Source organism: Archocentrus centrarchus, chromosome 22 (assembly GCF_007364275.1).
Source record: "Archocentrus centrarchus isolate MPI-CPG fArcCen1 chromosome 22, fArcCen1, whole genome shotgun sequence".
Classification (NCBI taxonomy): Eukaryota; Metazoa; Chordata; class Actinopteri; order Cichliformes; family Cichlidae; genus Archocentrus; species Archocentrus centrarchus.
Genome location: NC_044367.1, coordinates 15,938,671 through 15,959,222, shown reverse-complemented (window position 1 = coordinate 15,959,222; position 20,552 = coordinate 15,938,671). Strand labels below are relative to the sequence as shown.

The 20,552-nt window shown below is 41.5% G+C and overlaps 1 protein-coding gene across 1 annotated transcript in view; it reads left to right on the top strand.

The window, feature by feature from the left end:
• cdin1 (CDAN1 interacting nuclease 1) overlaps positions 1-15,004 on the top strand; it is a 54,856-nt gene extending 39,852 nt beyond the window's left edge. Inside the window, exon 12 of the mRNA XM_030718923.1 lies at positions 13,396-15,004. Within this exon, the coding sequence (XP_030574783.1) occupies positions 13,396-13,564 (169 nt within the window). The 3' untranslated portion in view covers positions 13,565-15,004. The remainder of the gene's footprint in view (positions 1-13,395) is intronic.
• Positions 15,005-20,552: the final 5,548 nt, after the last annotated feature.

Here is a 20,552-nt window from a genome sequence, read left to right as displayed (position 1 = left end):
GTTCTTTTTTTTTTTTTTTTTCTCCTCAGATGGTTTTCCAGCCGTCACTTGAGTTAAGGATCAGAAGTAGAGTTAAAGGTCCATCACAGATCTTGCTGATAGCAGTTGGTTTGTCTTCTTGTCCCAGTTTGACTCCTTGAATGAAAATGTGCCTTGGGATTTCACCATTCAGAACACTGCCTTGGTTTTAACTTTTCTCTCTCTGTGTTGCATTTGTATTTTGTTCATTTCTTTTCTTGCCTTTTTTAAAAAAAAATTGCCCCGAATGCCTTGAGAACAGCGCTGCATTGAAACTGTCATAGTTGTTGCTTGATAGGGGGCATTTCAAGGCCTCTGCACATAAGATCAAGGCAGTGTTGATGTGAAGTTCTTGTTCAAATATTGATGTTAACTTTGCACAACGCTCATGTTTGCAAACTGTGGAATCTCTGTTTTAAACATAAGCTTGTGCTTCACAGTCCCTTCTATGTCCCTGCAGAAAAAATTGATAGTGAATGCAAATAGATTAAAAGAAAAACATATAGAGGACAAAAGGCAAGGATGCAGTAAGGGTGCCACCTTTGCTCAGCGATAAGATATTATGAAGGAGAGACCAAATCAAACAGTGTTAGCTATCACACATCCTCTGCATAGAAAGGTGTTGGCCTGTTTAGTCACGCTTCAAATAATATTTAGATTTCGCCACAGCCTTGTAAATGCTCCAAGTGTGCTCGGCCAGTTCCTCTCTGGTACCTTTCCTTTTTTGTCAAAAGCACTTTTGTGTCATTACCCATTTACCATAGCAAGGAAAAGAACAGAATTTGAAGACCAGGGAAAATCCCCTCACATACACACACAGATGGGAAACACACACATCCACGCACACACCGAGCTTCACAAAGGTGCTGCTTTTGTTTTATCTCCCTTATAGCACCTGCTTCAGGCAATCTGCTCCCACTCGTCTCAAATGAATTTTGTCACGGCCTTTCAGATTCTCAGCCGGCGATGTGCTAATGAAAGGAGATAGTACAATTTGAACTGACCAGGTAGCAGCCAGCAGTGCACAGCTGAGAGCAAGGGATTGGGACACACCCCTCTTTGAAACAAAAGACAAGTCAACCGTCCACTGATATACCCATTACCCTTCTCATTAATACCCTGCAGACCCTGGTGTGTGAGTGTGTGCATTTTGGTGTGCTTGTACGTGCGTTTAACTGTTTGCGTTGGTTGAACACTTATCGAATTGTTTATGACAGGCCTAATTGGGCTAATTGAAGACATTAAGATTACCTGTCAGCTGTGTGTATCCAGACTCCCTATCTGTCTGACAACTTCTGACAAGTGAGGGACCCCGTAGCATCCGTGATGATGGAGCATTCCCGGGCCATAATAGGGACAATAGGGGCCTCTCTAATTTGATGTGGGCATTAGCTGTGACTGTCCTGTGTGTGTGTGTGTGTGTGTGTGTGTGTGTGTGTGTGTGTGTGTGTGTGTGTGTGTGTGTGTGAGAGAGAGAGAGAGAGAGAGAAGTATAAGTGAGAGTTGGCCAGGGTAATGGAGTCCCCTTTGGCAATGTGACAAAACAATGAGGTAGTCTGAGGGAAAGAGTGAAAGGGGTCTTCGAGTGTTTAAGGACATGAGAGGGAAGGTGCTTGAGGGTGACGGCCTTCACAGACTGACAAGAGACGAGCGCTGACATCTGAATGTCTGTGTGGTTGTGGTCCATCACCAATATTGCTACATCAGGGATGCCCATACTTTTTGACATGGCAAATCATCAAAACAGGTCTTGAAATTCCACTTTGGTCTGATCTAAAGTCTACCATCATAGTTACATAACACAGTTGATAAGAAGAGTCATACTGTACGCACATATTTATTTAATACTTTATTATATATTTAATCTTGATTTTAGAAAATATAGTGAAACTCAGACTATGGATTCAGTTGTATGGTCCTTTTTGTCCTCCTGAATTTTTTAAGGTGAGCAGAGTCCTATCTTCTAAGTCTTAAGGAATGTGCCTGTGCATATCTGTATCAGCTCACCCTCCCTCCTTTCTCCTCTCCACTCTCCTCTCCTGTGTGGCCATTCTGTGGGGCTTTGCAGTGTCATCGCTATGACAGATCAACGCTGTCAGCCCAAGAGATCCCTCTGTTTGTTTGTTCTACTCCAAAAGGGGTTAAACTGTCAAGTTGACAACTCACGAGACCCTTAGACTCTGCCCTACTGCCTCTCCCCGTCTCCCGCCCTCCCATCCACATTCATCCCCAAACGAGTGAAAATCAATACCAGATTGCCTGAGGACCACTGTTTGGTGTGGGCTTGACCCCTAGATGTCCCCCACTCTGCTTCTTTCATTACATGTAGCCCAGTATTTAACTTCCATCCTGATCCCTTGCCTAATTAGTTTCGATAAGCTCAGAGTCTCTCTTTCCCTCCCTCCTTCTCTGTCTCTATATCTCTCTCTCCTTCTCTGTTACACGTGCATTCACAGAAACACAGCAAACACATGGACATTTTGCTTTATTTCACTTTGAAGGGACACTCTGGGCTGGGAGTAATAAAAAGACAAATCCCGACAGGCGTACAGAAGCCCTAAGCTATTCTTGAGCTAGGATTATTGTTTTGTTTGCTTAGCAAATTTTTTAAAACTACAGTGAAATTAGATTTGCACCCCAGATTGTCAGTGAAAACACTGGGGATATCCTGTGTTGTCCAAAACTAATGGCACTCTGCTGTGGTGGGCCTGTTGGCAAGACTACATCCTTATTTCATAAGGCCGCCTTGATAGCGTGCATCTCTGTTTAGCTGTTCAGCCTCAAAAAAGTAGCTATTGAGATTATGTGGAAGATGCAACTTTGCTCTTAAAATTTAGTAATAATAAGCTTAACCTTAATAAGTGATGCAAACACAGATATCTAATCAGTTCCAGTGCTTTTTCTGCAGGAGGTATATCTGTGTGTGTGTGTATTTGTGTATTTACCACCCAGATGTCCAGGTGCCGCCACTGTGCCGGCTAGCCCGTGGAACACTGACAAGCCCCAACAACATGTCGGCCCCCCTGCTTTGCTCCCCCCAGGGGCTAAAATTACCCTCAGGAATGTAAACAGACTGCCGAGTAAGCACACAGATTTCTGTGGCCCTTCGCCTGCATCCCTCTCCACACTTGCCCCCCTAAACTGGGACAGTTCCATTTTGGACACAGAAGCCAAGGTTGATGCCGAGGATATTGTAACCTGGCACTGGCTGGGTTGCTGCAGTAGTTTTCTGCTTAAGTAACAGGGCTAATACAGTGATAATCATATTTCCTAACTGCAAATACTCTTTGTAACAGCTGAAAAAGAAATCTTTTTTTTTTTCCCCCCTTGTAGTCCTCATATCTCCTTTCCCCATTTCATTTTAGCAGACAGATAGGCATTCACACCAATTCATTAGGTGTGTGTGGGGTTGCTATAAGCAGTGGAGGCTGGGTGAAGAAGTTCATTGGGCCGGGCGCTGACATGTTGATTTAGTGGTGGTAACACGACTTCACTTCCAAAGGTGCTGACTTGGACGAAAGCCAGGCCTCTTTCTCTCTCAGGGAGACATTAGAGACCACACTCTAATTTTGGGGCAGGGTTGTACTCATGGATGCAGAGGCCAAGAGGCCTACACAACAAACATTCACACCTTTCTTTCCATGACTTTTGATTCAGCCCTCACTGAATTGGTACCAAAATTTACAATGAAGTTCTTATTCTTGAACCTGTTGGAGATCCTTGAGCCAGACAGTATGGCTTTTTCAGAGTGGAGGGACAATGAGGAGTGGACATAAGAGTCTAACTTTGTACAATATCCTTAAATGTTTAGGCTTGGCTTGTAAACGTGGCTTACATATTACATGCAACTTGCTTGTGTTGCATGTGGATATTAAATGTTTATTTGAACAGCTTATGTTGAAGACAAACACCTGAGTGTATGGCACACATCCCATGACCTCATATATAAACATGATATCCATAAGCACTGTTTAACACATGCATGACATTGTTCCTCTGCTGGACACATGCCGGCGCCCAGACAGGCTGATGCTGCCCTAGCAAGGGTGGATAGGGTTACGGTACAAAATGTTGTTGATTAGGGGCTGTGCCTGTAGTGGGGGATCATCCTAAATTGAAGACACATTAGCCACAGGGGTTAAGGGCAGGATTAGGACCAGAGTTGTGTAGCATGAGGAGCAATGGCAAAAAAAAAAAAAAAAAAAAAAAAAAATGGCTGTCCCAATGCTTGTCTTGGATTGTTTCCCCAGAGACAGGTGGCAATTATCGGCCAGGGCTGCTGGGAGTTCACAATAACAGGTTAAAGGAGCATGTATCCCCTTGACGATGTGGCTCTCTCTGTCTGCACAGCCTCCCAGCCCCCCAGCCTTCTTGCCCACTACCATGGGGAGCTTCTTGTCTCTAAGCAGAACTCATAGACTCAAGGACTCGTCAAAAGCCCAAGGGGACTCAGGACTGATCTCCAAATTAGCGCTGCGGTCAATGTTTAGTTTTCAAAACCTCTCACTTTTACATAAATTATTAGATATATTTACAGTCTTTCAAAGCAACAATACACTCACCTCTGAATCTTAAACATGTATAGGGTCTTGATAAAACCTAAGAACAAACAATACTGGCACTCACTGATAAGTATATTACTTTATGCTTATTAAAGGGCAAAACAAACTTGTTTCAGCTATAAGCTGTCATCAGCGTTACTGTCATCGCTACTCGCAATTTCAGTTCATATAGTAGAGACACTATGTGCTGTCATCACCATAAAAGAATTAATTAAAATCAGCATTAACTGTTAATGAATATCCACTCAGTGTGTCATAACTGAAGAGATCAAGCCATTTTCATGATGTACAGTGTCATTAGGGAGTGTGAGGAGTCGATATTGGAGAAAAAAATCAGGTGTCCTCCTAGTGTCTGAACATTAACCCTTCTAAAACCAGAGACCTGCAGAGACAGAAGTAGGGCTGCATAAAACGATTATTTTAGTAATCGAGTATTCTATCGATTATTCCAGCGATTAATCGAGTAATCGGATAAGAAATACTTTTTTATTAAGTTTATCTGCATATTTTAACTTCCGTAATGCAGTTTCTCGCCATGTGAACAAACAGCGGTGAATGGAGCAGCTACAAAGTTCTCTTTTCTTCACCTTAACACTTGCTGATCAGGTGCTTGATGAAGGACCTCCAGCTGTTTCACAGATTTAATGGTGGTTACCAGAGGTGGGAAGTAACGAAGTACAAATACTTCGTTACTGTACTTAAGTAGATTTTTTAGGTATCTGTACTTTACTTGAGTATTTATTTTTCTGAGTACTTTTTACTTTTACTCCCTACATTTTTACACAAGTATCGGTACTTTCTACTTCTTACATTTTCAAAACAGACTCGTTACTTTTTAACACGTCAGAGAGAAGTTTGCGTTTCCGGTCAGTGCGCCGTCAGTCATCAAGCGATCTGAGCCTAAACGGAGGAATATTAACATATAAGAGACAATCGTACTGGCGTATCCTCCATCACCGGGGCTTATCGGGTACAAAGGGATTAAATACACAAACCCATATAATTAATGTCTCATTTTTAGCGCTATAATCAGGGGTCACAGCGGGCCGGACCGAATCCGTAAGTTATGCTCGCGGGACATAAACAGCTTAGCTAGCGCTACTGAAGAGGAGCGAGCATGAAGGAAGTAACGTGTGGCAGGTAAATGCAACATTTTTAAATGCTCAACAAATATCAGCAAACACACAAAGTGTGTGCAGTTTGTCACACAGTGTGTCTACTAGCTAAAAGAAGAGCTGCTGCATTTCAGGGAGAGCAAAGAGAGAGAAGTTCACTCAGAGATGGAGAAAGAGGACAGGAGAGGAAGAAGAGAGGTTAGAATTAAAGGTAAGGACTGGAAAATAAACTGAAGTATGCTGACTTTGTGTTATTCAAAGATTGTATGAAAATACTGCAGTTTAGTACATAATAAACGGGTTAGCTTGTTGTACTGTATTTACAGTAAAGCTCTGTGTTGGTGCACTTTGTGTTCATGGTCAGAGTTACAGGTTCCATCAGTGCAGCAGAGATGAGTTTGAATCAAAGCTGCTGATGCTGAGATTCATTCACTGAATCCAACATTTCTACAGCCTGTATGCTGTCAGTGTAGGGGATGGAGATCAGCTCAGAGAGCTGTGAAATACTGGGTTACATCTTTATGAGTTCAGTTCATCCACACAGAGCAGTAAACCTCAGAGCAGCAGCAGCAGGTCAGCTGATCACAGCCTGCACACCAACATCATTTACTGGAGCTCACAATAGAAAGTTGTGATTCTTCTCCCCATGCAGAACCACTACAGCTGATCTTAGGGTTCCTCCACCTTCTGAATCCCACTGTAACCCCTGAGTATCCTCATGTTTGTGTTTAGGTGGAGGCACAGTCACCCTCTACTATGGAGGACACAGAGAACAGAGCTGTGTTTAAATTCCCTTTCACAGTTTGTGATTCAAGCTGAGAGCATTCATTAAAATTAAAATTTAGATTGGAATAATGTTTGTGTTCTCATGTATTATTTTATATTATTACAATAATATATAATAAGGTTCAGTTAGCTTTACACAAAAATAGCAGGTAGAAACGTCCTCCAAAGAGCTACTTTTACTTTCTTACTTTGAGTAAATTTCAGAGCCTGTACTTTTTTACTTTTACTTAAGTAAAGAACTTGAACCAGTACTTCGACTTTTACCAAAGTATTTTTTAACACAAGTACTTGTACTTCTACTTAAGTACAGAATGTCAGTACTTTTGCTACCTCTGGTGGTTACTAAAAGAAAAAGCTGCTGTTTTGGACGCTGGAAAAACGTTTCCTTTTTCACTACTTGAGCTCACCGGCACAGCTTCGCCTCTTTGCGCTTGCGCAGTTAAAACCGCTGCCTGCTATGAGTGTTTTGAAAAACTAGTGGCTGCGGGAGCCATGGCGCATGTGTGAGTAATGGTGTAATGCTTTGTATTCACAAGCATTCTCGAAAATACGTTTCTACTGCAGGTCTATATTTAGTCACTAATAAGGGATTAAAGTATAAAAAATATTTTGAAGGAGCCCCTCGGTCCTGGGGGGCGGGCCTTCCGGTACCGAACCATCGCTAGTGCTAATGGCCCGCGCTCGCTAGCAAACCAGTTCTGGTAGCTACAGCTGAAGTAAAGACAAAAATAGCAGCTGAAATTCTCAGCGAGCACAACACACACAGAGAGCAGTGGAGGTGTGGAAATGCATGTCAGCGACAGTTGCCACCCGTCCCGTAAAGTACGGAACACGGCATGTTACGGAGCCGTATTCCACGGAGTCCCGTAACATACGGGGTTCTGTATTTTACGAGACAGGTGGCAACTCTAGTGATGATCCACTCTGTGTTAAATGAAATCCATCGCAGCGACGGAGAGCTTTTTAGAATGTGTGCTTGTGTATACGTGAGTGATTCACACTCCAGTCCAGTAGGTGGCGGTAATGCAGTTCTATGTTGGTTTGCCAGCCCCCAATAAACCCACAAAAAAAACGTCAGCACTAATGCTGCTAATGCTAGTGAGGAGCGCCGCTTACACCGAGACAGCTGAGCGCGGCAGAGTTTAAACGAAGCATCGACACAGTAAATTTGTGTCGATAAATTTTTAGAATCGATTTAATCGAGTTAATCGATGAATCGTTGCAGCCCTAGACAGAAGTATCTTTTTCTCGCATTTATATTAAAAAGCCTGTTCAAAGTGATTCTTTTTGCAAAACAATAATGACTCACAGAAGGTTTTTGTCTGAAGGATAAGTTGTTTTGTAAATCCAAATCAACTTTAATATTGGATTTTTCTGGTGCCATCACAGAGCTGTCGTCATTGGGCTGCTTTGTTGTGCATCATGTACTCTGTGCTGCTTGGACCAAGTTCTGAGCACTGAAAAGACAAAGCTAGAGCCAGACCACACCTTGTTTGGTTTTTGCTTCACATCCAAAGCAGACCGGAGTGTGTCAAAGCGCATTGGACCGTGACACAGTAGATCTGAGAGAGGACCTGCACACATTACATACACAGCGCACACTTGTTCCTTAGATATGTGTTGCTAATGTGGTAGGCGACATGCTCAGTTAAAGGACTTAACGAGTTCAAAACACTGATTAAGCCTCCTCCCTTCAGCTGGAGGATGTTTGGGAAGCGTGATACTGAGCGAACAGTTTCTAACTAAGACCGAATGTAATTAAGTAGGATTTCTGTAAGTTACTATTGAGCTAACAAATAAATAGAAGGTTAATGCTTATTTGCTCATTCACATAATCATGTGTTAGTCAAGTTATCAGCCAGCTGTCAGATTGTGTATCTGTAAAATGATAAGATTTTGGTTATTGTGAGAAAGTGGCTGAGGTGATAGGAGTGTGTGGGGAATCTGAGGTCAGAAAGTGATAACTGGTCAAATAATTAGTAGGAGATTAAAAACTCCCCATTTTACAATTAATGGTTTATATGTTAAGAATAAGATATTTTCTCTATTTATCATGCAGAAAAAAGTCTAAACTTAGTGCAGAGCTTAGATGAATTAGTAATGTTAAAATGCTCATAATTTTACCCAACTTCCAGTTTGTTTGCGCACACACACACACACCCATGGTTGCAGTATAACACACATTTGTGGATGCAGCACTGAAATGTTTGTGAACCTATGAAGTGATTCCCGCTCCAGAATCATTTCTGTTTTTAATGTTGCCCTGCAGCCCAAAAGTCACACTCATTAAGTACCAGGTCTCTTATGTACAGAAATTTCTCCAGATTCTCCGATTCTTTAAACTGAGGACCTGCACCAAGGACCATTTAAACAAAGACTAATTTAAACAGTGAATCATGCAAACCTACTGTACTAGAATACTAGAAAATACTAATCTGTGTATTAGTATATTACTTTGCCTATTTTACATGTATATTTTTTTTTGTCTTAATTAGCCAGCAGTTAATCAGCTTCCACCTTGTGCATGTGTAGGAGGGGACTAAAATGTTGCTAAAGCTGAATCCAGTTGACCATCGACTAATTTTGTGATGCCTCAAAGGGCTGAGGGTATGCCTTGCTCCTGAAGCGGTTGCTGCGTTTGCCAAGTAAAGCTCTGGAATCCTCTTGTCTCTGTTTTGGTATTGTTATCTTGCATTAGTGAGCATAAATTAGCTCCTACCGCAACATAGAACTGACAGCACACTGAGTCGACCTGACCTCCCACATCTCTCATACATTCCACCTCCACACCTCTAGCCTAAAAAGTACATATGCATATGAATATGACATACTCTTCACTGGTGACAAAGATTAACCACATTCTCCTCTGTTCCTCCTTAATTAGGATGCTTGTGTAGGTTTGGGTGCTAATAATGTACAATTGTGTGCTGCGGTTGCCTTGTAATTGTGTTTTGCATACTTAAGTTGAATCAAGTTTTTCCTTGTTCATAGAGACAAAGTAGGGGGTGGAGAAAGGAAAAAAAGAATGTTTTCTATTCTTAGCTGCGGTCATGTTAATAACTTGTCTGTGGGAGGTTAACTCTTCCATTCAATTCCCATTATTTATGGACAGACAGATGTATAGTTTGTAGCAAGGGATTATTTACCTCCCTGTTTGAGGACGCCCCTCTGGGCAGAACCAGCCTTAAAATATCCTACTTGTGCACAGCAGCTTCACTTGTCAGGGGTGTCTTGATCATCAGTTTGGCTGAATTGCAACAAAAGGCACTGCAAAGTCATTAAAATAGACAAGCTGGGTATACAGTGCACATGCAAAACTGTATCACCCTGAATGCAGGCTCTGGGTCACTGCCTTCCCTCTAAACTTCCACACATAAAAACACGACATAACACCATTATGTGACTTAGGTGAATAGGTGGCCGCCTATCAAAGGGACCTCGAAAGAACAGGGTTATTTTTAGTCTGTCTTTTGCTATGCACACTGTTCTTCTGTATACAACACACAAGTTTTTATTCTTCTGTACGCACTGTGAATGCTTTTTGTCTTAAAAGAAGTTGAGCAGATTCCATTACAGCATTTCAGAGAGCAGAGAAAAGACTAACACTAATGTTTGGCGGTGCTTTAGTTGCCTACCTTGTGACCTGATGTATGGATGCGGAAAACAAAGAGGTCTTTGTGGAGAGGCCTCAGAGACATAGACTTCACCCTCAGGTGAAGGCTTGCACTGTCTAAATCATTGCTGAGGTGTTTGTTTAAAGTGGACCTGTGTGGTGTGTAAAATGAAGTGAGGGTGTTTTAAAGTCAAGCGTAAATTCATCTCAATTTTATTGATAATTCGTCATGTCGTGTAATGTATTTTGGAACAAGTGATTAACCTTTAGTTGCACTTCAGTTTTTTTTTTCTCAGCACATGTGGCAGATGAGGGTAACCTTGATCTGTGTGTTAAGCAGAGATGTTCAACTCAGAGGTTTTTGAGAGGGTGTGAAAAGAAAAGCAAAAACTTAAAATCAAGAAATAAGTCTGCAATTTCTTTGAAGGTTAGAGTTGGTGTTTTACTTTTACTTTTACTTTTACTTATTTATTTATTTATTTATGCACAGTTGTGCATTTATGATGCAGATATTCCATACTGCGTTTAGCTCGGCTTCATGGCATGCTGTGTGTGCAGGCAGATACTAATAATACTCCCTCTTCTCCATTCATGTTTTTTTTTTTCCCCCTTTACTGCCTTGCTCTCATTAAGCTGTTGTAGTAAGCTGCTTGGCACCTGCTTTAAAATGCGACCACCAGCAGCTCATTAACACTAACGAAAGCATGGCTGGCAGCCCGCAATCCACGCCCAGGCTCGTCAAGTGGCCCTATTGCTGAAATTAGCTACATTTCACAAACAATTTCACCAACTCGTTACATAGAGAGGTGTTTATTGGAAGATGGTTGACTCTCACTTCGAGGTGGTGTGTGTAATAAGCACATGCCAGGTTAAAATGAGCCAGCCCACATAATAAACCATAATTTGCCTACAAATTTAAACTGAACTTCCACTCACTTCCTCAGGTGTTCCAACACACAAACTTAAGAGGAGTTTTTTTATACACACACACACGCACACACGCACGCACACACACACACACACACACACACACACACACACAGTGGTAGTGCATAAAGCACCCTACCATATATTTTTACCTGCTTTCTACTTTCTTTGCCACTTTTTCTCAAGAAACTCATGCTGTAACCATCAGACGTAGTCTTGACCCCCTGACCGTTCCCTTCCCCCTCAGTGTTATTGTTACTATTCCCAGTCCAAGATTTTTACCTCAAGGTCCCTGTAGTATTGACTTGTATTAATCCTGAGAAGGATTCAAACTCCATTTATTTTCTTTACGGTATGGAAAGGCCTTGGTGACATGGCTCCCCAGTGTTTATAATTTTGCTTGTTTCAATTTGTACTCAGCCTCCCCTGACAGACCTGGGACATGATGAATCGTGCACGGCTGCCTTATCTGTTGATGTACAGTTTTAACCTTTTCAGAAGGTTGCCTCTTTCCAGTGTGTGCCGACCAGTCTGCCTTTTCTATGCTTTTCATTCCCCTCCACCCCACTCCAAACACACACACACACACACACACACACACACACACACACACACACACACACACACACACACACACACACACACACACATACATCCAGAGCAAGGGAAATACATACATATAATGGTGGCTAAATAAAAAGAAGAGCGTAACCCCTTTTCTGAAGCCACCTAATGTAAATGTTTAGGTTTTGTTTCTAAAACATTTCCATATTAAGAGCTGACAGCCATGTGCAGCAGTGGACCATGGAAATGATGAGAATTTTGGGGCTTGAGCTTTGTGCAGTGCTGAGAGGGTGAGCTATGTGTGTGACATTGTGGTGAACTTAGTGTGCATCTGCAGGCTTTCTCCAGGGCTGTTAGCTTTGGCCTGTTTGCGCACAGATACAGCACTGTAAATCACACACTGTAAAACGCAGAATGCAGGGATAGGGTGTAGGAGCATGTACTACTGCAAGGACTGCTTAGAGGGAGGTGCATGCCATATAGTTTCATGTATATGTGTCTGTCTGTACACAGAAACTGTATGTAGAATGTGCACTGCCTCAAGGCCAGGCAATACAACAAGGCATATGTACAGCTGGCAAAAGCACAAAGGCTGAGAATTTATCATTTCTGTGGTTACAATACAGTCCATATGTTTATAGTAATATCATACATTGCAGCCTAAAGATTCCTATAAATACAGCATCTAAATCAGTTATTATAATGTAACCAAAATGTGGTCAAGTCAAAGATCTTTATGAACTTTACCTTGAAGCTGAACTTCTACTGCTCTCAGTGGCCCTTTTAGCTTGCTTCCTGTCTGGGCCTCCAGAGGCCCCACAACACTATTAACTGTCTGAGGATGGAGAGCCTAGGATGTGAGCGCTGTCATCCCCGTGAATCTGTTCTAGCATCTAGGAGCTGCGGTGCTCTCCACTCGGAGTTTAGCTGTGACACGTCTTTGTGCATGGCAGCAAAGGTTCAAAGAAGAGAGGGGCCACTGGTGGCTCTTTGGGGGTTAATAACTAGCTTGAAAGATGATTTATTTTCTTTTGTGAAGAGAAACGGTGAAATGTAGGTGCACATGCCCACTGAAGAATTCCTCTTCCTTTAAAATGCTTCTGCATCTTTCAGCACACCTTTAGGTATACAGTTGCTACAGATTCTGCAACAACATGAGGACAGAGCACAAGAGGCAATAAATAAATAAAAAACTTCCTATATTTAAATAATCCTAATTTCAGCTTGCATTTGCTTGGAAAGGCAAACTTTCTTGCCATTAGCAAGTGTAGTGCAAATTGCTTTTGCCCTCAAAATGAACGTAAATGAAACAGCTGGGCGCTGTTTGACTAGCTAACATTAACCACTGGAGTGTGTTGAACTCTGTGTGCTCTGTTAGGTGCCAAAGGCTTCTGATGACAGGATCCGGAGGCCTTGGTGTAGCGCTTTGTTATTTCACAGATTATTGTTATTTCGCTGCCATTGTAATGTGATTGAGTGTGTATCACCCTGTCAGAAAGATCTTTATCTTCCTGGCGGTGTTTTTGTTTGATTCAGTACAAGTTTCCTGGTTGTGATCAAAGGAAAATACCGAAGCCACCTTATCTCTCATAGATCCATCTCACTAGTGTCCCATCTTTTTATCCTTTTACTAACATATTCCTGCTGTTTTATGCTTTCCCTATCCAAAGTCAACAGCTGTAAGCATTTTGAGATATTAATTTGAAAGTGTAACTCAGTGTTTGCTACTTCAGAACTTTTGGGAATGACAGCAGCAATGTACTAACATTTTTTTCTTTTTCTTTTTTTTTTTTTTTTTGGTGCACTGCAGGTTTGGTCCAGGCCTTGTGATATACTGGTATGGTTTTATTGGAGAGCTGGATTGCCAGAGAGACAGAGGTATCCTACTCAAAGACTGCTTCCCCACAGACATTGTCACCCTGTGCCATGCCACGCAGCAAGACAAATCACCAGAGAGCCAGAATAAGGACGAAGAGTGAGGAAAGATCAGAACTGAAGCAAGTAAAGATGAGAGGATGAATGGGAGGAAAGAGGGAGGACAACAAGGAGGTGGGAAAGGCACCAACACTGAACTATGCAGGGGTGGATACCTAGATCCGGAAGCAATTTGGCTTTCCTGCAGTGTGAGGCTACTGGCAAAAAATCTGCCCTGAACTTCACCTGACCCTCATTCTCTGTCTGTCTCTCCCTTTCTTCCTCTCATTCACTGCGCCAAAGCGATCACATGTGATGCACACCAGCATTCTGTATATGTGACATCACCCAGATTCATACCTGTGAATAAAAAAAAAAAGCTTAATCTCAGGCTTTTCTGATCGTGGTCAACACCTGGCTCTTGGATGGCCTCTTGCAGTGGAGGTCACGGCGCAAGCCAGGGCCAAAGCAGGACATAAGGCCCTTCCTTATCACGCTCAGGCCCTGGCCTTTGTCACTCCTTCCTCCTCCGTTCCATAGGCAGATAAGAGAGGTGCGGTCTAGGAGCTGGGTGACGCCTGCCTCTCACCTGCGTCACTCAGTGCCCTCTCAGTCACTCTCCAGCGGGATAAACAGGATAGTTTCTGATTAAGGCTGGCCTCTCAGTGACCCTTTTCACATATAAAATCTATTTTTCTTAGCTCAGATGTTTGACAGAACTGCTCACGCTGCTGTCAGTGTTTGTTTCTTAACAATGCATTGATTTAAATAACTACAATTAAATATTTACAAATGAATCAGCCATAAATCTTTATGTTTTAGGTACAGTTTTCCACACAGGTTCCACTAATCTTGTTAAGTGAAAATTCTGATATGATTATAAAAAAGGAATTCATGTTAAATATAGAGTAAAAGTTATTTGACAGTTGGGTTTCCACTAGCAGTTGTTATCTTATAGTAATCAAAATTGAATAAATTGTCTATTTTTTATGTTTAATTGATTTAATAATTTGATCTGCATAAAGTCATAAAATCATGAGCAATGGCCGTAACAATTTACTTGAAGCCATATTGAAATTGGGAGTAATGTGAGACCAGCAGCCTAACATCCAAATGTGTTCTGTTTAAAAGAAAATAAAAAATAAAACAGCTTATCCTCACATTTGTGAAGCTAATTGTGTTTGTATGACCAGTGTTTAGTTAGTAAAATATCAAAGCTGTCAAAAGTATTTTGATATTTAACTAATTTTCTGTCAATCTTAAACAACTAGTTTATATTAGCAGTAATCGTAGTTGTATGAATATTTATAGGACTTATGGATTAATGGGCCTATTGAGACAGATGAGGTCATGGTCAAATAATTTAAGAAAATTAATTAGAGCTATATGACTTGTTACATTGTTATAACTAAATAAAGAGAAAAGCTGATGAGATTAGAATCAGTGTTTGTTACATTCTATCCCACATTTAACCTGTAATAATTTAAACTAAAACTATTCCACTTGTATGCTTTTTTTTGTATATGTATTATTAATAAATATGTTTGAACTGCTTGAATAATATGCTCTTGTCATTAATGCCAGCACCATAAACATTATATATTATACACGTATAGGCAAGTGACATAAAGGCAGGTAGATAGAAACACCAGATTACCATGTAAAGGTATGTGACTGTCTGGTAGTCATCTATTGCACATCTTTATAACCACTGTACATTTTATGAGTGGATACTAATGGAAGAAACACAGCCAAGCTAGGAGAACCAGAAGTGAACATAAAGCTGAGTGATGGTTTTAGAGGCAGATATGCACTGACTATAGGGGGTCCCTGTCCTGCCCCTTTCTTTATGGCACACAAAACGATAAGAGGAAAGAAAGTGAAAGGGTGAAGAACCTGCTGTCACCTCAGAAAGGACTGTTTTGTTTTTTTCATATTGTGCCTTCCATCTGCAGCAGCATTATAACTGATAAAGAGAAGTTGGTTTTTGCTTCCTACAATGAAGCAATGTTTCATGTGTTCTCTTGCATAGAAATGAATCAAAACAGACCTCAGGTGAAAAGTTAGTGGAAAGCTTTTGTCTTCAGTGTGTTAATCACTAAATGTGACTGCCTCCTTTTCTGTTGTTTAAGAGAACTTTCCCATATAGAACAGAAATATGTGTTCCTATGTTTGTCCTGCAGTTATGCGCTGTTCAAACAGAGAGATATGGAATGTGGGGGTTATATGCCATTAAAGTGCTGCTTGATTTGTTACCCTTAAACCTCTAACCTTAAGGCAGCTCCCTTCTAGGCCTTGATCCCTTCCATGAGGAGGCCACTGGGTCACCACTGGGTCGCCAGGCGGCCATGGCTTCCTTTGCCCCCCCCCCCCCCCCCCCCCCCCCCACCCCCACTGTGGTACAAAACAACTGTCCCCATGTGTCTAGTTAAACTCAGCCCTAATGCCTCGTCATAGTATGCTTAGACATCAGTTTATGGCTCCTGTTGGCTATTTTACTCGGGGAGGGAAAATTCTCCATTCAATAAGAACAGAAAAAAAAATGGAAAACAGCAGATTCAGTTCCTCTCAAGTTTCAAGCCTTCCTGCCATTGTTTTCCAAGGTGGTTGTTGCACAAAAGAGTAGCCAGGGTCAGCTCCTATAAATTAGGTTCTGCACACAATGTGCACTAAATAAAGCTTTTTTTAAACGTACGTACTTCAAAGGCGAGCCCCAGCATCAGTGTCAGGTGACCAGATTTCCATGATGTGAATGCAAATCTAGAAAAAAATAGCTCTCATCTGATGATTTTTAATAGCCAGATGCCTGTTTTGTGTTTTCTCTCCCAGCACTGTTAGAGTCATTGTTCTTGTCACAACTATGGGGCACTCGAGTGCTCTCCAAATAAGGCCAATTTGGAGAGGTCGCTTCCTGGGGCTGGTAACACCCGTGTTCTGGAGAAATTTGATTCTCAAGTGGCATACAGCAAGAACAAAACTCCACATTCTTTATTTCGTCACTGAAAAAAAAAAATGACCAATATTATTATGATGTGTATTCAAAAGGTTTTCCATTATTTATTTTCAAATTTATCTTAAAATTGATTCAATATTATTTATCCAAGTTAAGGTAAGGTTAAAAAACAATTTTTCAAAGTGTTTCGTTAATTTATTTAAAAGAAAATAAAAGACTGAGATAACCTCATTAGCATATTCCCACCCTTGAGCTGGAATTGCACCAATCTCTATGGGTGGTCCTTGAGATGCTCCTCAACCTGACTGGAACCTGTGCCTAACAGAACTCTAATTCATCAATAGGAGAGTCACTCCTGTTTATCTAAAGTCCCACTGGTGACCGTGCATGTCTGAGTCAGTGCCAAGTGATCCAAATTATCAATGGGGTGGTACATTCTAAAGTGTATAGAGCAGCTCACCATGGAAATATGTTACCTGACTGTGTCGACTGCCCAGGAGCATGGTGGAAGAAGTCTTCCTAGACCTGTCCACCCAGTTGCTTTGTGACGATAAGAGTACCTTACTGAAATACAGCTCTCTGTGCAGCACTTTATCAATGATGTCTTTGTGGTAGATGGAGACCATGATGAAAACCATGCCTCACTGAAAGACACCTGACAGCCTACTTTGAGTTTTCTAAAAGATAATCACCATGAATCTGTAGGCAAAAGCCATGATTTATATTACTGGAAACTTTCTGGTTTCCACTTGTTATCCAGTTGTAGTCCAGGTGCTGCTGACCAATTGCATCAGAGCAGACTTTGGTTTCATAGAGGCGAGCAGTCTGTGTGAAAAGCAAAAGAAGGATGGCAGATGCTAAAATTCAACAGTTACTGTCTGACACTGATTTAGCTTTTTATTAGCACTTATAAAATGTTTTTGCTTTTGTAAATACTGGCCAGCAGACAAAAACAGTCACAATCACAAGTCCTGGCCTGCTGGTAGCCCCCGAAAAATTGTCCTCAGAGGTGAAGTTGGCAGACTTGTCAGTGCGTTCCCAGATTTGCCAAAGGCAGTTTGACTTCCAGACCATGAAACCATGAAACAAATCTTGATCTGTCTGTTCACAGTTCTCAATGGCATTAGTGGAGAAGACAAGCCACTGAGCCTAACCTCATTAATATCGTCTTACAGCAGAATTGTGCTATGAGGGACTGAGGGACTAGTCATGATGCAGAAAAGTATAGTTCAATCAGTGCTCAGGTTCTAATGTTACCACAGGTAACAAGATGATGACCCAAAGCATACCACCAAGAAAACACATCAGTGGTTTGGGCAAAAACTGTGTGAAAGTACTAAAGTGGTCCAGCCAGAGTCTGCACCTTAACACCAAAGGAATATTAATAGACCTGGAAACGGGTGTGCAACAGCACTCCCAATCTAACATAACTGAGCTTAAACTTTTCTGTCAAGAATTGAAGAATCTTCCAAATGAAAGATTTTCCAAGTTTGTAGGATCATTCCCACAAAGAATCGTGGCTGCAGATGCTTCCAAAGGCATTTTAATCAAGTGCTAAGCAAAGAGTCTGAATACTTATTCAAATACTTATTTCTGTTAATAAATTTTTTAAAAAAACACTCTCAACACACTGAAAAAAAAATTAAATACATTATGAGAAGTCTATAAAATGTGGAAATCTCAAAAGTCTGAAAACCTGAATGCAATATATAAGCAAGCTAATAAAAAAGTTTAAAGGCAAAATTGGCGGCATATTATTAATCATTTTTCCTGTTGCAATATTAAGAAGAAATGATATGCAATGTGATTTAGTTGCACGTTTCTCCCTTTATTGTAATACTGGTTACAATTCTGAAATCTGTGACTCCCATGTGTCAGATTAGTTTGATGCAGTTTGCAGCATCCACTCTGTCTGGCCTTGGCCTGCAGGCTATTGGAAGTCCACTATCCACTCAGATGTACGTCTTGGCCCAATCTCTTCTAGATCCTGCTGTTTTATGCTTCTTCATCCAAGCTCATAGACAGACCACTGAGACACAGAGGATGAAAAAAAGGACAGAACCAGAGACTGAAGAGTTGGTTCTATCCCTCTAGCAGACCACCAAAAGGACGTTCTCCGCGCTCCTGTGTTATTTATGTGAAGAGAGCTCTGGCCTATTTCTGCCGCAGGCGGCATAGTGCTTTTAGTAAGGATCCTCTCAGCCTCCCTCGGCCAGCAAGACATCACAGCATGGAAATAAATAAAAATTTTTCCTGGAAGAGTCCAGAACAGCCAGTTTGAAAATTTTAAATGAGAAAATAAAAGAAAAAAGAAGACAAGAAGAAAACAACAACATCAACAACAACAACCAAAAAAGGAAAAAAAAAAAAAAAAAAAGCATTTTTAATTTTTTATTTATTTATTTTTTGTTGTGAGGGCTTGAATAACAGCACTGGGGAAAAAAAAGCGGCCTCTCTTCTCCGAGCTGAGGCAGATGCGAACAGACTTCATTTTTATTTTTAGGAAGCTCTACCCGCTAATCAGAGGCTGTTATTTAAAAACAACAATGGATCATGAGAAAAATGGTTGGGGGGATTTTAAATGGCAATGCGGTGGATTTTTGATTGACAAGATGGAGGACAGATGGTATGTTTGAGGGAAACTGAACAACTATGACAGATAAAGCCACTCTGAGGGGTGGGGGAGGATAATTTAGTTTCCTATGACTCATTGGCTGCATGGGACAAGACACGGCCGTGAGCTTTAAACAACAATGACAAAATTTTAGAGCTCTGCTCTGCCTACAAAAATCAGCCATGGCTGGCACTGATGTGACATTAGATCACATGCAGCCAGCGTCTGGCCAGTACGATATCCCATTTTTTTTTTGACAGCTTTAAATGAGCAACTCAACTTGCTCTCGGTTGAAATGAACAGCATGGTAATAGAAATGGTATGCAAGAGTATTTTAAAGAGAAAGGCGTTGACTAGGCTACTTGCTAATTGAGGTATTTCATTTAGAGCTAAGCTCCCATTTGTAAAAACAGTGGCAGTTGCTGTATAACTCACTGCCTTCAAATAATTTCTGGAAGCATATTTGGAGTTCCTTCTACTGAGACCTGATATACCATGTGTCTGCAGCCAGCACTTAGGCCTGTCACAGTCCGGAGCTTCGCCAAGATGTCATGCATCAGCTATTATGTAGAGGGGCTATTTTTGTTCAGGTTAAATTCATGCCTATTGTTTTAACATGTATAGTCATGAATAAAAAGGATAACGGGAATACTACCGAGTGTGCGCTTGTGGTTGGAACCGCAGGGGTGACAACCTGCATGGAGGCTGCCTGCTCTAGCATCAGCCACTAGAAAGGTCAGCCCCCCCCTGAGTGGCATTTGGTCTGTGACAGAAGTGACCCAGAAATTGTGATATCTCTTGATCACAGCAAGAGTCCAGAGGAAGCCCAGTAACAACCACAAAATCAGGTTCAGGCCAGCATGGTGATGGGCAGGGGTGAGGAGAACAGCAGGGTAGAGGAAAGGTAGAAGAGGAACAGACAGCAGAAAGGCAGCAGTAGATGTATGATCACAAGTGACATCTTAAAAGATTAGAGCCGTGTGGTCGGGAAATACGACCGGAGGTAGTCAGGGGAAAAAGGTTAGTTGCATGAGGTTAGAGAGGGGGAAAAAAAATAAAGATTCAGTCAAAACAACCTCGGCTCACCCTCTCCCTTGTCTTCTATTTGTGAGCATTATGGCCTGATGTGAGCTGTGGCAAGCTTGTTATTATGAAATAAGTGCACTCAGGAGGAGGTGGGGCTACTGTACGAATGAACGTGGCTATTATGGGATGCATGGACCACAGGTTTTGATTGGTGCTGAGAGCAAAGGCTTCCAGGGCATAATCAGAGCCACTAATCCAGCTGATAACAGTGGGTCTGGCCCTGCACACTGTGCCAACCCCTCGCTCATTCAAAAGTACCATTGCATTTGTCAAAACAAGCCTTATTGTCATTTATCACGCTGCAGTAAATCCTGGCTTGAAATCCAAGCACACAGATGAGAAGACTTCCCTATTATGTGCAGACTTAGTTTAATTTTGGGAATATTTGAAAGAACAGATG